Genomic DNA, 17025 nt, shown 5'->3' on the forward strand with positions numbered 1-17025 from the left:
GCAGAATGGCGTTGACCCTCTCCGCTTGTCCGTTGGTCTGCGGGTGTCTAGCCGTCGACAAGCTGACCTCCACCTGCAGGAGGTTCATGAGCCGCCGCCAGAACCTGGAAACAAATTGGCGGCCACGATCCGAAATAACCCTTAAAGGTAATCCATGCAGTCTGAAAATGTGATCAACAAACAGTTTGGCTGTCTCTTCTGCCGAGACTGCCCTGGCACACGGTATAAAGTGACACATTTTGGACATAAGGTCCACCACCACCAACACTGCAGTCTTACCCCTGGACGAAGGCAGATCTGTGATGAAGTCCATGGACACCACTTCCCACGGCCTGTGTGGTGTGGCTAAGGGCTCCAGCAACCCTGGTGGCGCTGCTCTGACCACCTTCGCCCGCTGGCAGGTGGTACAGCCCCTTACATAGTCTCGAACATCTTCCCGCACCCCTGGCCACCAGAAGTGTCTCATGACTAGGTGAGCGGTTTTGTCCCTTCCAAAATGCCCCGCTGTAGGGTTGTCGTGCATCTGCTTGAGGACCGTACGTCGAAGCTGGGTGGTGGGTAGGTACAGCGCACCCTTGTAGAAAAGCAGCCCTCTGCGTTCTGCAAAGTCTTTTGCCTGCTCCCTCCCCCCTCTCAGTTCTCTGAAGATGCGGTTGGCAAATTCATCCGCTGCCGTCAGTGCTGTGAGTTCTGCCTCGCTCACCACAGCTGCTCCGCAGGACCATGCCGACGGGGGGAAAATGTGCCTTGGGGCTGGTGGCGCCTCCTCCTCCATGTACTCTGGCTTGCGGGAGAGGGCATCCGCCCTGACATTCTGCTCCCCCGGGATGTAGTGGATGGAGAAGTTGAAGTTCGAGAAGAACTCTGCCCACCGTATCTGCCGCTGGTTGAGCACCCTGGCAGTTCTCCAGAACTCCAGGTTCTTGTGGTCTGTGCACACCTGGATGGGGTGCTTCGCGCCCACCAGGAAGTGTCGCCAGTGCTGGAACGCAGCGTAGATCGCAAGAAGTTCCCTATCAAACACTGTGTAGTTGCGTTCAGGCTGTGTCAGCTTCCTGGAGAAGAAGGCACAGGGTCTCCACTCCCTGTTGGCGTCCAGTTGCAACAAAATTGCGCCCACAGCTTTTTCAGAAGCATCTGTCTCAATGCGTAGGGGCGCGTCCTGCACCACATGGAACAGGTTTTGGTCTGAGGCGAACACTCTCTTGAGGCTTTCGAACGCTGCTTGCGCCTCTGGTGTCCACTTGAACTTCTGCTTGCCTCTCAGGCAGTCCGTGATGGGAGCCGTAACGCGAGAGAAGTTCTTGATGAACTTCCTGTAGAAGTTAGCGAAGCCTAGTAGGCGTTGGGCATCTTTGCGCGTCCTGGGGCTGTGCCAGTCCAGGATGGCCTGCACCTTGTCCTTGTCCATCGCCAGCCCCTTGTCTGACAGCTTGTAGCCCAGGAAGTCCACCTCTTTGGTGTGAAACTTGCACTTCTCCAGCTTCACATACAGGTGGTTCTCCTTCAGGCGTTGCAACACCTCTCTGACATCTTTCACATGCTGCACTGGGTCATTCGAGTAGATAAGGATGTCATCTAGGAAGACCAAGCATTTCCTGAAGAGGAGGGACCCCAGGACGTGGTGCATGAAGGCCTGGAAGCATGCTGAGCCCCCTTGCAAACCGAAGGGCATCACCAGATATTCAAAAGAGCCCAGAGGCGTGAACATCGTGGTTTTCCATTCATCTCCTTCCCGGATCCTGATCAAGTTGTACGCCCCCCTTAGGTCCAGCTTGGTGAAAATCTTGCCCCTGCGTGCCGCTGTCAGGAGATCATCCACTCTGGGCATGGGGAAAGCCACTGGCTCTGTCACCGAATTCAGCCGTCTAAAGTCCACCACAAGACGGCGCTGTTGCGTGTCTTTCTTGTCCACCCAGAAGACCGGGCTGCCCCCTGCTGCCTTGCTTTCCCTTATGAACCCCCGCTTGAGGTTCTTGTCGATGAAAGCGCGCAGATCCTCCAGCTCCTGGTCTGACATGGCGTACAGCTTGGCTGGGGGTATCGTCGCCCCTGGCACCAGGTTGATCTGGCAGTCAAAAGGCCTGTGCGGGGGTAGGTGGTCGGACTCCGCTTCGCTGAAGACCTCCTGCAGGTCCCAGTACTGCTTGGGTATTGCCTCACCCCCTTTGATATGCATGGTGGCCACCGTGGCTATCGGAGGGCCCTCCCCTGGTTGGTGCTGCATGCAATGGTCCAGACAAAAGTCTGACCCAAACGTGATGCACCTCTGGTGCCAACTGATGGAGGGGTCGTGGCGCGCCAGCCAGCTCATGCCCAAGACGATGGGGGGGTCTGAGATGGTGGTGACGTTGAACGCCAGTGTCTCTGAGTGCCTTCCCACCGTCATTCTCATGGGGGGGGTTTGATGTGTGATGGCCCCTCCCAGCAGCTCCCTGCCGTCAATGGTTGCTACGTGCAGAGGAAAATCCAACTGCAAAAGCTGGATTTGGTGCTCTTCTGCAAAGCTTCTCGAGAAGAAGTTGGCGGACGCCCCACTGTCAATTAAGGCGAGGACCGTCAGGGGATAGCCATTTGGGAGCGTTAGCGTCACTTCTAGAACCACTCCTGCTCTGGGAGGGGTGGGCTGGCTCTGCACCTCTCTGTGCGGGTGGGCGGGCTGGGGCTGTCGTCTGCTGACTGTGCCTGGCTGCTGCCCCTTGTCTCCTGCAGCCAGGCTTTCCCGTTTCCCTGCTGTGGTGCTGCGTCAGTGGGGGAGGGCACCACCGTTCCCGCCTTTCCTTGCCACTCCCTGCGATGTGGGCAGTCTCTGACGAGATGCTGGGGTGAGTTGCAGAGAAAGCAATTCCCGCCCCTTCCCTCCTTGCGTCTTGGCGCCGCTGGGGTTTGAAAAGCCCGCGCGCGCGCGCTATCAATCTGCATGGGCTCCTGGTCCTGGCTGGCTCCAGGCGTGGCCTGAAAGGGTTGTTGAGGGAGTGGCTTCTCCTGCGACCGTGGGAACCAAGCCCGCTTTGCGCGCGTCGCTTGCTTGTCGTTCCACCGGGATTCCTGCCTCACCCCCACCGCCAGAGCTGCTTTGCTCAGCTGATCCATAGTACTGGGCTTTGGACCTCTCGAGAGTTCATCCTTCACCTCCTCGCTCAAACCCAAGTAAAACGCAGCTTGCATGGGAGGCGAATCCAAAACCCACCCCAGTCTGTGCACCAGCATGGTGAATTTCGCCCAATATGCGCGAACTGTCATATTTCCTTGGCGTAAATTATGCAGTTCCTCCTTAGTCTGGTCCAAATGACTATCGGACGAATACATCGTCCTCAAACCTTCTAGAAATTGTTGGACATTTTTCATGCAAGGATTCTTGGTTGCGATTAATGGTCTTAGCCACTCCCTGGCTGCTCCGGTGAGATGTTCCACAATAAACGCTACTCTGTGCTCATCATCGGGGAACTCATTCTGGTGCAGCTCAAGAGCATACACGATCTCAGTCTCAAAGCCCTGAAACTCCTTCGGGTCTCCATTGAACTTGCTTACAAGGGTCCCTGCTCTCCTTCCTGGCAGCACTTGGACTTGGGGAGCCCCTCCCGCCTTGTTTTTCTCTGCATCCAGCTTGTTTTGGAGGTCTACCGCCACCGCCCTTAAATGCTGCTCTTTTTCCTGGAGCTCTCTCACCTGTTCCGCAAGTTGTAGCCGGTCGTCCTGGACCTTCTTAGTCTCCTCTTTAGCTGCCTTCAATTCTCCCTGCGCCTGCAGCGACAGCTGTTGCAGTTCTAGCTGGGCTTGCTCAGCGATCTGCCGCCACTTCTCCGCCTCGGACACGCTCATCCCGGCAACTCCGAAGTAGCCCAAAAATGATTAGGAGGTTGCTGTCACAGTGGCCGGAGTGGACTACTTCAGAGTAACGACGCTACGCAGCTCTGCATTTTATTCTTTTATTGGTGCTGCGTATTTACAGTGCTCAAGTCATTGCTATTTACACGGAGCGATGTTGTCAGTCGGTTTCAGAACCTCCTAATGGCTTTTGGCGCGTCTTTCTCCAACACAAAAGCTTTGGCAGACCCATCCTCTTGCCCCTCCTCTTCCTGCGTAATTCTGGAGTTGGAGGGATGGGTCTTCCCCCCTTGCTTGCCCCTTCCTGTCCCACCTGGGACCCTGGCTCCTCTACCTTGCCTGAGCCTCGGACACGACTTCCTGCTTCCCCACTGGAATCGGAACTCTCCCTGCTTTCCCCTTTGCTCGGGGACGGGCTTGAACTCAGGAGGGGAGGGACTTCGCGATATCCCCTGTCCCTCACAAGATGTGATTACTCTTTCCGAAGGAAAGAGTTATTTCATATCATATATATTTTTACATTTTGAAAAAAGAAATTTTATAAGGCATTTTTCTACGACAACAGCACACAAGGTAATGGCAGTTCCTTGTGCCATATGATATCCTATGAAAATTACCTTGCATGCTGGGAAAATCTCCCTGTGAGAGACTTTACACTGAGGTGCAGCTCTTTATTTACTAGATTTCTGCAAAATAACGATTCATTAATCTTCACTGTTATTGTCAGGATTTGACTTCTAGCTTCAGGCATTCGTTCTTGGAGGGAAATTGCCATGTTTTGTAAGATACCTCCCCCTCCCCTTCTCTACCATTTCTGGTTGCTGTTGCATTGTATTGGTGAAATTTCGTTCCTTTTGCCATGGCGTGTGAATGTTAGAGTAGGCTCCCTGCCAGTTTTGTGATCTGCTGCCTGCTTCAAAATGGAGGCAGGAAGGTATCCATTTTCATCAAGATGATGGGGATGTTTTGGTCTTCCTGACCATCTGGAGTAGAGAAGTCCTTAAAAAGCAGGAACGTATATATTTTAAATATACAGGTATCTGCATATATGTATTAAAGTTGAATAAAATGCAAAAATCAAAATGCTGTCCATTAAACTGCATTTTTAAAAAACAATAATGGCAACAAAGCCTGGGCATTTAATAAAATAAAATAAATGAATTCTGCTTAAATCAAATCAAAGCAAGAAAATGAATGGGATTGTTTTTATTCCTTGTGCAGAGATGGCTAGAAAAAAACCTTTGTTGTATTAGTAAGCAAATGTTAAGTAAATTAGGTTTTTGGCATACTTGCTAAGTTTATTGCGCAGGCAAATGCGCTAAGTACTAAAAAGCAGGGTTTTCCCCCTAAAGTGCACGCATGCTGTCTTGGTGGTCTTGTGCCTATCCCAATTTTTAATGGCTCTTTTAAGTTTCTCAGCAAAGACCAAAGATCATAGGAGTTTAGCATCCCAGGATACGCTTAGTACTGCTTTCTCAATTTCATTTTTTCAGTCATGGGAACAAAGGGCTGATTTCCTAACTTCTCCCATTGTTCCTCTTCTAATGTATGAAATCTGCATATTTCCACACAATATAGCACTTTCAATGGCTTTGTAAAATTATGTTAAACTCCATGATATCACAGTTCCACCGTGCATATGTTGGGCAGAGAGCTTGCAGCCAGGCAGACATGGCAGATAGCACTCATTCCAGCAGTGGGTTTCTTTTCTGTGTTTGCCCCACTTCAGAGACTCAAACCCCTTTAATGATGCCACTGAGTGTAACCCACACTCTGGAGTACAGCCTGCCTGCACATCTGCATATGCTGAAACACACACACACCAGATTTTTGTTTCTATTTTGTGGTTCCCGCAACTCCCACTCATATTTTTCCTCTGAGTTTTGTAAGAAGGTCAGGCAGCTGCCCTTAACAGATGCCCTATGGGGGTCTCAGCCATGCCAGACAGGGGCTTCATTCTCTCTCAGATGATAAATATGTGATTTGGTTGAAGCACAAGTGCTAAGAGCTCCGCTCATGAGATGGAGCTTCTTCCTCCCATAAAATCGTAGAATTGTAGAGTTGGAAGGAAGAAGAAGAAGAGTTTGGATTTGATATCCCGCTTTATCACTACCCTAAGGAGTCTCAAAGCGGCTAACATTCTCCTTTCCCTTCTTTCCCCACAACAAACACTCTGTGAGTTGAGTGAGGCTGAGAGACTTCAGAGAAGTGTGACTAGCCCAAGGTCACCCAGCAGCTGCATGTGGAGGAGCGGAGACTCAAACCCGGTTCCCCAGATTAGGAATCTACCGCTCTTGACCACTACACCACACTGGCTCTCCCCAAGGAACCCCAAGGATCATCTAGACCAGGCACCCCCAATCTGTGGCCCTCCAAATGTTTTGGCGTACAACTCCCATGATCCCTAGCTAACAGGACCAGTGGTCAGGGATGATGGGAATTGTAGTCCGAAACATCTGGAGGACCGAAGGTTGGGGATGCCTGATCTAGTCCCCTACGGGGATCGAACCTGCAACCTTGGCACTATCAGGACCACGCTCTAACCAACTGAGCTCCCGTTGCAGACCCCTCTGCATAATTCATGCTTAGTGGGATAGGATGGGGCAGAGCATAGAGATCTCCAGGGATGGGGAAGCAATCAAGAGAGGTTTGAGGGCACACCTTGAAGAAGTTGAAATCCTTTAGTGTAATGCATATCCAACCCATGTCTGGGTTGTACTGTTCTGACTGCTCACACGATTGAATGCTCCCCTGACTATATGAAATCTCCATAAAGCAAACCAGATATCGGAGAGAAGGGTAACCTGACCTAACCTTTTCTCCAGCAGGTTAGTTTTTCAGCAATGTGAGATCCCACCTGTACAGCCCAAACTCTAGTGTGAACCAGGCCTAAAACATTCTCTATTACAAATAGCTATGGTGTTTTTTTCCTATTTCAGTTTTAAATGAAGCACGGAGTTTAACGTTATGAAGTGGATTGTGCTGAATAAAGAACAGGGAGAGAAATTCCTTTTTTTACCCCCTTGTTTCAAGTGCAGTCATTCTTGGTGGCATACTAAATGCAATTCTTTTCTCCTCTCTTTCCACCATAGGTTTATGCCCCTTCTGCAAGCACTGCCGACTACAATCGGGATTCACCAGGCTATCCATCCACAAAACCAGCAGCCAGCACTTTCCCTAGTTCCTTCTTCATGCAAGGTAAGGTGATACCATTGATGGGATTTTGCTGTGCATGCATTTTGAGAACCAGTAGGAAATGGGTCAAAAACAGCAGCCAGCTTGCTAGGTGGGGTTCCCTGTCGAACTCATATGGCCATTGTATGAGCGGTGTTGGTTGCCAATTCGTTTCCAGGCCCAATTCAAGATGATCGCATTACTGTTTAAAACCATAAATGACTTAGCCTGAAATATCTGAAAGTCCTGGTTCTCCTTTTGAATACTGCAGGTCACTCGTGCCTTTGATATTCCTCAGTTTTGAGGTTTAAATGTCATGTACAGTGGTACCTCGCTAGATGAACGCCTCGTGGCACGAAAAAATCGCAAGACGAAAATGTTTTGCGATTTTTTTGGCAGACTCGCAAGATGAAGTTTTCTATTGCCGTGCCATAGAAAATGTCGCAATATGAAGCAGGGCGCCGCGAGGAGGAGAAAGTCAGACCGAGCCCCCTCCGGGGAGCCCACCTGCCTTGCGCTTCCGCTTCTGCCGCCATCGCCCGGCTTCCACAGGGACATGGCGATTGGCGGTGCCATACTGAAACGGCCGCCGGCAGCCGAGCAGCAGCTGGATCCCCCCTCACTCTCACCTTAAGCCGCCTGCACGCAGACGGGAGAGTGGAAACGGGAGAGGCCAACCAGACACAGGCTGTCTGTCTGGTTGGGCGCGAGGGTCCGGCTGCTGAGGAAGGAGGGAGGGAGCCTCTCCCTGGCCTCCTCCTGCTTCCCCCTCCCCAGAGCCTTAAAACTTCCGGAGCGGCTGTGGCGCTTGGGGGCAATGTGGCTGCTGTGGCTGCTCCTGGGCTCGGTGGGTGAATCAGGGTTTGTGAGCGCTGGATTGTGCCTTAAGCTGCTTTGCTATGGCACCATTTCATTGAAAGGAGAGCTTTTTTTGCCCATAGGAACGCATTAATTAAATTTCAATGCATTCCTATGGGAAACCGCACTTCGCAAGACGAAATTTTCGCAAGACGAAATGACTCGTGGAACGAATTAATTTCGTCTTGCGAGGTACCACTGTACCCCAAGGCAAACTTGAACAGTAAAGCTTATGTCCTAAAATTAAACTTCATGCACATTTTAGAAATTAATAAAGCTGAATAGCTTGCCTATTTGCTTCCTTTGTTATGTTTCTGCAAAGTTATTCACCCTCCCCTGTTGCTTTGAGAGATGATAGGACAATATGCTAGGCCTGTGTGTGTGTATATATTCGTATATATTTGTTCATTCATTTCAGCGCTACCTTTCTATTCACACTGGCATGCAATAACCTAAAAAACCATATAAACAATGCAAAATATTATTGTTGTTCAGTTTGTCACTTGCCATAACCAAAGAGAGTGACTTAAAAGTAAAATGCAAAAATGAAATATACGTAGAGAACGTATCCATTAAAACAATACTGCACACTAAAAGTGTTTATCCACAATAATCAGTTATAAAACAAGAAAATCCTTACTCACCCTGCAACTGGATTAACATCTATAATAACTGCAAAACCAGAACGGTATTATTGCTCAAATGCGCAAATAAAAGAATCCACATGCATTAGAAACGTAAGCATTAAAAGACAGCAGTTTTTTTGTTTTAAAATTTTTATTGATACAACAACAAAAAAGAAAACACAGATACAGAATTACACACAAGAATAACAATAAATACAAAATTTTCTTACCAAACAGTAAAACATAAGTTGGTCTTAACACTATAGACCCGACCTCCCATCTATTCCTTATTTCAGTTTCATATTACTTATTGCCAATACACACTTTTATCATAATTTAACATTTTCTTAATATATCTTAACTCTTATATCTAACTTGCAACTATTACTGAAGTTCCTCGAATGCTGCAACAGAGTTTTAAACTACTGTAATTATATTTCAAATCTTCTTTGAAAACCTCCCATTTTGAAACAAATTCCTGTTTTGGTTTATTCTTTATTTATTTTTCTGATAGACCATCTAATTCAGCATATTCTGTCAGCTTTTGGACCCATTCATGTATAGAGGGGATTTCAATACTCTTCCATTTTGCCGCAATGAGAACCCTAGCTGTCACTGTAGCGTATAAAAAGATACCCTTCATTTTTTGCGGAATATCCAAATCTGTAATTCCCAGGAGATAGGCCTCTGGTTTTTTATTAAAGGAGATCTTTAGCATTTTTTGCAGTTCTGAATGAATACTCTCCCAGAATACCTTTATTTTCATACATAACCACCACATGTGGTAGAAAGTTCCTGAATTATCTCCGCATCTCCAGCAATTACTTGGCACGTTTTTATACATTTTCGAAAGTTTCCAGGGTGTTAAGTACCATCGGTGTTGCATTTTTAGAAAGTTCCCTCTAATAGTATAACAGTTTGTGAATTTCCAATTGTTCTTCCACAAATTTTCCCATTGGGGCACAGTTACTGAATGGCCAAAGTCTTGTGACCAGCAGTTTCCAAAGATGGATGGAGCAATCCTAACTCAGCCTCAGTGACAATTGGAACTAGCACCTGCCAATCAGGGCAGAAGGTGGAGGTGGAATTTTAATGTGCCAACTCCAGAAGACTCATCACTAGCCCTGCTTCTCTTTGCAACCCCCCCTCCCAGTGGTGTAGCAAGGGAGGGTGATGGGGGTGGGTCGCCCCGGGTGCCCACTGGGGAACATTTTTTTTTATTTTCTGTTGCATGAGATTTTTCAACTGTTCTTATATGTTCTTTCAATGCTGATTTCATATCTGAAGTCGGTTTTCTTCTGTAAGCTCTAGGTTTTTTTTGCAATTCATGTTTTTCACTTTTCACCAGAGCCTCATGGTGGGGTGACAAAAAAAATTCCGCACCGGGTACCACCTGGGCTTGCTACGCCTCTGCACCCCCCAATGATATTTCCTCTTTCAGAGCTTTATACTGACTACCAATCGCAGGATTCCATCTTCATTACAGCTCCCACCTCCAGTGGGCAGAGCAGAGGCACCTGCAGCAGCACTTCTGCAGGCAGAGCCTGGCAGAGGGCCACCTCTTCTAAATCCTAATCTCTAGCAGCATGGATTAGGGTTTAGGATTGTTCCCTACAGCCGTATAAAAGCAGCTAGAATTGCCCGTTAAATGCCTGTCTGGATACATGTTTTCCACGGGCCCATCTGAATGGGTCCAAAAGCTGACAGCCTGTAATATTTTCCCGGAGAGGGCATTCCAAAGGTATGATGCCACCACAGAAAAGGCCCCATCTCCAGGGCTCTTCTATCATATTTCCATCCAAAGATTGGTAAAGGTGGTCAAAATATGTCCTCTGCTCATTCATATGTTAACTTTTGTCTGGCTTTCTTTATTAATTAAAAAAATGAAGCATGTACAATATTCAGTTTATTGAATAAATGCCATGGAAACGCTCCAGTTCACCATGTGAATAGTGCCTAAATATGGAGGAATTCCATTTTTTACACATTTTTATATTGTTTAGATATGTAATTTTAGATACTTTAATTATAGTATGGATGGTATTTATGATGTTGTGTGACTCCTTTGGGAGGAAGGGTTGCATAGAAATTTTAATAACACCCTATTTTAAGCTCCCCTTTTACCCTAGCAAAAATGTGTAACAATATAGGTTGTAGGTATTTAGGATTTAGATAAAGATAGCACAACACACTATAGGAAAGTCTTTGCACAAAAGACCTATGACTAATTGGTGGTGATTCAAGAGATGTCATTTGCTTTTCTCTGGAGCAAACCTTTTTTTTAATCATTAGCACATACTTATATAAAATTAGTGTAGCCCTTGGGAAGCAAATGGGTGATACATAGCTCTTCCCATTTGTGATTGCTATCTTTTAACTTAAACTGCTACCCAACACAGCAGAGCAATAGGTGTGCACCAGACCTTATTGGAATGCTAATTTTAACATTTACTGGAAACACAACACCAGGATGTTAGATAACCAAGCCTTCAGAGAAGCCTATTTTTCTTTTCTGTTTTACAGACGGTCATCACAGCAGTGATCCGTGGAGCTCCTCCAGCGGGATGAATCAGCCCGGTTACGGCGGAATGCTGGGCAACTCTTCTCATATTCCACAGTCCAGTAGCTATTGCAGTCTTCATCCTCATGACCGCTTGGTAAGCCTATGAGTGGAATTCAACATCACGCTATAACGTATGTTCCATCTGCGGAAACATTTCATTTTGTCAAATGAAATGCTCTACCCCCATTGTCCAGTAGGTCCAGCGCTGAAGGCCTTCTGGTGGGTCCCTCGCTGCGAGAAGTGTGGTTACAGGGAACCAGCTTCCCTGCCATCTACCCCTCCCCATATTCTTCCTGGTAACCAACAGAGACTCAACTGTTGTGAGGTCAGGTGAACATGACGCCACCACGCCATGTACTACTGCACGTACCCATGCAATGGAAAGGCCTATTCTGTGCATTCCTTTGTTAATTTTATTTTTATTTCCAGTGGGTATTTTTAAAAAGAAAGAAGAAGTTTGGTGCCCTGGTGGGTCCTGAAAGGGAAAGGGGGCTATTAGTAGGGTTTGTAGATAAAAAGGTAATAAATAGCATGGAGGGAGGCTGTTTATAAGTAAAACAAATAAACTTTCAATCTGTGCTGTCATAGCCATCTAACTTACTTCCAGGCAAAAGAGCTTATAATTGCATACTGAGAAGGAGTGTTGTTGAAAACTGGTGCTAGTTTGAACTGGTGTGTGTGTGTTTTTGCACACCACTTTTAACAGAATTACCATTTGCATCGATTTCACAGTAAAGATCATTCATTCGTTCATTTGCAGCATTTGTGCCCCACTCTTAAGTCAACAGGCTCCCAGAGTGCCTTACATGCAGTCAATTAAAACAAATCAGTCCCTGCCTGCAGGCTTACAATCTAAAACAACAACACACAAGGGAGAAGGGACAGGGAGGGAAGACGAAAAAATCAAACTCAGGCACCTGTACTTAAACAGTTCTTCTTATAATGAACAGCTGGCACAATTCAGGGGTAGGAAGTACCTGATACAGCTGGTCTTTTGGCAGAGCTGGTGGAATGAGCCCTGCTTCCCATCTCCCCCACTGAGGCAGCCTGATGGTATGGCTGCTCTCAGGTGACAATTGAGGGAGAGGAGGCCTGATGGAGCTGGTCTGTCACAGCAGAGCAGATCCATGAGTGGGAGAAGGAGCCAGGTGGAAGAACCTTCCTGGAAATCCATGCAATCTTCCCATTTCTGACATAACACTTGAGAAATCTGTTAAGCCAGGTATCTTAAATGTTTTGAGAACCCAGGGCCCACTTTTAACCCGTAAACATGCATTTGGGGACCCATTTCTAAACCCTTTACCATGTATTTGCATGGTGGTAGTGTGCCTGTTGCAACCCACCTTGGATCAGGCCACGACCCACCAGTTGAAGACCAGTGTGTTAAGCTACGCAAGAGAAGAAAGAAGAAAAACACTTTATAGCAGGCATCCTCAAACTTCGGCCCTCCAGATGTTTTGGACTACAGTTCCCATCATCCCTGACCACTGGTCCTGTTAGCTAGGGATCATGGGAGTTGTAGGCCAAAACAACTGGAGGGCCGCAGTTTGGATATGCCTGCTCCATAGGAATCAAGCTACGTTTTGCACACAACTTCTTTTTGACACTCCTCAACTGTGGTCAGCAGAAACAGGTTGCTGGGTGGGGCAAAGCCATTGCACTAGGTTCTTGGAAGCTGGGTCTCTGTTGCTTACTGAGAGGGGAGGTGGCAGGGAGCTAGGCATGGTGCAGGATATGCAGAGTGGCTCAGCTGGTGCATTCACACCATGTAACCCTCCTACCAGGAAACCAGTGTAGCAGCTCTAACCCACCTAGAGAGCCACTTCTGGGGATTAAGCCTTCCACAACCTGGTGCCCTTCAGATATTTTGGACTACAACTACCATCAGCCCCAGGCTAGCACTGGGAGCTGTAGTCCAAAACATCTGGAAGGCTGCCCTAATACAATGCTAAATCACCCTTGCAAATTGTAGACATGATGCAGCTGAAGTTTAACCCCCTTTTATATCCCACTGGTTCACTGGGGCTGAAATCCCAGAAGCATTGACGAGGCAGCAAACTCTACTGAGCATAGTGGATCTTGCTCCCAAGTAAACATGGATTGGATTGGATTGCACTGCACAAGAGTTCGGTGCATGCTTATTTCTCTTCCACTGAATTCAACAGGAGTTGAAAGCGTTTTGACAAATAGGTTTGCGTTTAGCTGGATCACACATCATTTAAATTTGTTGCAAGTCATGGGCCTATATCTTTGTTGACATTTCTTAGAGGTTTTTTTTATATTGCGGCTTTGAGCATGCAACCCACCTTGGGATAGAGCGGAATAGAAATAAATATTTGTAAACATCTCATGTCTTCAAAATGGAACATGACAAACATTTCTATTGTTTATGCTGCCCATCTGTTGTAGATGGGGTAAGAGTAGTCTCTGGGATGTCAGGCTACGAAAGCCCATATATTTATATGTTCCAGTCTTCTGCATACAGGAGGGTACGTCCATGGTGGGATTCACCTAGCGACCTCTAATGTCCGGTGTCCCACACTGATGGAGAGCACCAGATCTGGGAGCTTTGTGGCATAGGAATGGCTCTCTGGTGAACTCCCTACAGATAATAATAATAATTTTATTATTTATACCCTGCCTATCTGGCTGGGTTTCCCCAGCCACTCTGGGCAGCTTCCAACTGAATATTAAAAATAATACAGCATCAAACATTAAAAACTTCCCTAAACAAGGCCGCCCTCAGTTGTCTTTTAAAAGTAAAATAGTTGCTTATTGCCTTGACATCTGCCGGGAGGGCATTCCACAGCAGGCACCACTACCGAGAAGGCCCTCTGCCTGGTTCCCTGTAACCTAAGATAAGATAAGATATCTTTATTGTCATTGTCCCCTTGCGGGAACAACGAAATTACTCGGTTGCTACATCCACTCAGATAAAGCATTCCGCATAATCCAAAATTACAAAAGCTAATTAAAAACAGTAAATATACTACAAAATAACAAGTAAAATAAGATGACTTCAAAGTCCGGGCTTCCCATTTAAGGCCAAAATTGCTCTAGAGAAGAAACTGTTCCTGAGACGGCTCGTTCTTGCCTGCATTGTTCTATATCTCCGTCCCGATGGCAGGAGCTGAAAGAAATGGTGACCAGGGTGCGTTGGATCTCTTGATATATCTAGTGCTTTTCTATGGCACCTGGTGGTGTAAATTTGTTCTAAGGTGGTGAGTGAGCAGCCAATAATGCTCTCTGCTGTTTTAATAATTCTACACAGCCCTGCTCTGTCCTGGGAAGTACAGCTTCCGTACCACACACATAAACCGTACGTGAGCACGCTCTGTATGGCACAGTGATAGAAGGCAAGCAGCAGCTTTTGTGGAAGATGGTTTTTCCTTAAAATTCTCAAAAAATACAGTCTCTGCTGCGCCTTCTTCACAAGCCCCCTTGTATTAACACTCCAGGACAGATCCTCCTGTAACTCAATGCCTAGAAATCTAAACGTTGTTACCCTCTCCACACAAATTCCGTCAATCAAGAGTGGCTGGACCTCGTTCTTCTGTCTCCTAAAGTCCACCACAAGCTCCTTAGTTTTCTTTGTGTTTATGAGCAAGTTGTTGACTCTGCACCACTCTGTCAGCCGCTCCACCTCATCTCTATACTCAGTTTCACCCTCCTTATCAGAGATGAGCCCGATCACGGTTGTGTCATCTGCAAATTTGACAACCCTATTTCTAGGGTGGGCAGCGACACAATCATATGTATAAAGAGTATAAAGGAGCGGACTAAGCACGCATCCTTGTGGTGTTCCTGTGTTAGTCCTAAGCATGTTAGACATATAAGGGCCCAACCGGACCCTCTGGGAGCGATCTGAGAGAAAGTCCAGTATCCACCCACAGAGTGATAGCGGGAGCCCCAGATTTCCCAATTTAGTTATCAGACGTCGCGGTAGAATGGTATTGAATGCCGAGCTGAAATCTACAAAAAGCAGTCTGGCGTAGCTCCCCCGCTGCTCCAAATGTGCAAGAACAGCTTGGAGGGCAATCGCCACGGCATCCTCACTTCTTGCAGCGAGGGAACCACCAGAAGGGTTGGACAATGGGGGTGGAGAAGCTCCTTCAGGTATGCAGGACCGAGGCCGTTTAGGGCTTTAAAGGTCAGCACCAACACAAGTGCTCTGTAGGACTTCTGGTTCTCCCCATAGTGTCTTCCACCAGCCGTCTTTCCAGGCTCATCACCAGAAATTTCATGGTGAAGTAGGTGTGTGCATTTGTGCTTACCATTGCAAGTGAGTCTGAAATGGTGAAACCCCAATAAAATCTGGTATATGTAATGATTATTTAATTGAACCGCATTGGAGGGAGAGGGAGGCTGAGGCATGTCTAAAGGAGGCTAGGCTCACACAGGCAGCCTGCAGAGCCCCGTGTCCTTTCATCTGCAGCATGCCCAGCGGTGAGATATGTGTGCGTTGTTATTATTATATCACGTATCTTAATGAAGATATATCTGCTCCCACACATGTCCCACACGTTTTAAAGAAAGTTGAAGTGATCCAAATGCAGAGGTCCAGTTATTAATGTGCTCTTCTGCTGACTGAAATGTTCTCTCGTTATGCTTTCTACCACAGAGCTACCCATCACACTCCTCAGCAGACATCAATTCCAGTCTTCCTCCAATGTCCACTTTCCATCGCAGTGGCACAACCCATTACAGTGCTTCTTCTTGCACACCACCCGCAAATGGGACAGATAGCATAATGGGTGAGTCGGCAAGCTGTTTTCATGCCTGAGGAATGTCAAGCCCCTCTTTGATTTCCCCAAAGTTCTGCAAGACGGAAGGGGCCAGGTTTCATCAGTTGTGTCATCAGAAAGGATCACTTCTCTATGTTTTCCGAATATATTATGACTAAAACAGTGTGGGTGGTTGAAGTCCTTGCTGCACAGATGCCTACACAAGGCTCACCTCTTGTCAACTTCTGTGGAACTAGAATTTCATCTCTACATACTACAAGCACAGCCACTTGCCTTATTATTTCCCCATTATTTTCCCTCCCCCCCCCCAAAAAAAAGGTGTTTGCTTTATTCAAGTTACGGATATGCCTTAAAAAATTACATGAACAATGAGTTTTCTCTCTGGGCGAGAGAAACTTTCACAGACCATGGGTATCAACAGCTGATGTCCTAAAGAGCTGTGAACACAACAGTTCCAGTTTCCTGAGTGGATCATGTGAGGATATTAACTGAAAACGATGCTTAAGTCTGAGCAGAGCATTACCCATGTGTTTTCAAAGGTTCAAAGCTATGTGGCATTCAGTCAGCCACTTACTAGGAGAGATTTAATGCAGCATATGCTAAAGATTACTCCAGAATATCTCCCTCATTCATGTATTAATCCTGCTTTCTACTCTCACTTTAAATGACATGTTTGAATGACATGACGCATGGCAGTATGTGGCTTTTTTAGTGGAAACATTATGTGTGCTTTCCCTTGAGGCCTTGGTTTTACTGTGATTTTATTATTAGAACAGTCACATAATACTGCACTTGGTTTTTATTTTTTTTTACAAGCGTGTTAAGCTTCCAGTGCAATGGGGTGATAAACTGTCATATGGCACAGGAGGGACATGAATTTTTATCCTGCTGTGTCAGTACTTATCTTAGGAAGAGTGAAAATATCAAATTGACCCAAGTTTCTGTTCGCTTTCTTAAGTCGTATAACCATAACTTTTGTGCAACTGAGAGATTTGTGTTCCATCCTGGTTGGATGAGAGTTTTGCTTGTTAACTCACAGTAACTGTTTTGTAAAAATAATAATAATAATTCTTTGGCTCAACTAAACTGTGAGAACAGAATACTGGACTGGGTAGCCCTTGGTCTGATCCAGCAGAGATCTTATTATACTCTTAATCAGAATCACTTCTAGGTTGCATCATCATTGTTTATTCTGTCAACATTTTACATGCCTGAGAAGGTTGCAATCTGA

At 46.6% G+C, this 17025-nt stretch overlaps 1 protein-coding gene across 18 annotated transcripts in view; it reads left to right on the forward strand.

Moving 5' to 3' along the window:
* TCF4 (transcription factor 4) overlaps positions 1–17025 on the forward strand; it is a 364743-nt gene that overhangs the window by 294453 nt on the left and 53265 nt on the right. For all 18 annotated transcript variants that reach the window (XM_035100876.2, XM_035100880.2, XM_035100877.2 and 15 more), the window contains 3 exons: positions 6921–7026; positions 11010–11143; positions 15671–15803. In XM_035100876.2, coding sequence (XP_034956767.1) covers positions 6921–7026; positions 11010–11143; positions 15671–15803 — 373 coding nt within the window. The remainder of the gene's footprint in view (positions 1–6920; positions 7027–11009; positions 11144–15670; positions 15804–17025) is intronic.

The sequence above is a fragment of the Zootoca vivipara genome, chromosome 11 (assembly GCF_963506605.1).
Source record: "Zootoca vivipara chromosome 11, rZooViv1.1, whole genome shotgun sequence".
NCBI lineage: Eukaryota > Metazoa > Chordata > Lepidosauria > Squamata > Lacertidae > Zootoca > Zootoca vivipara.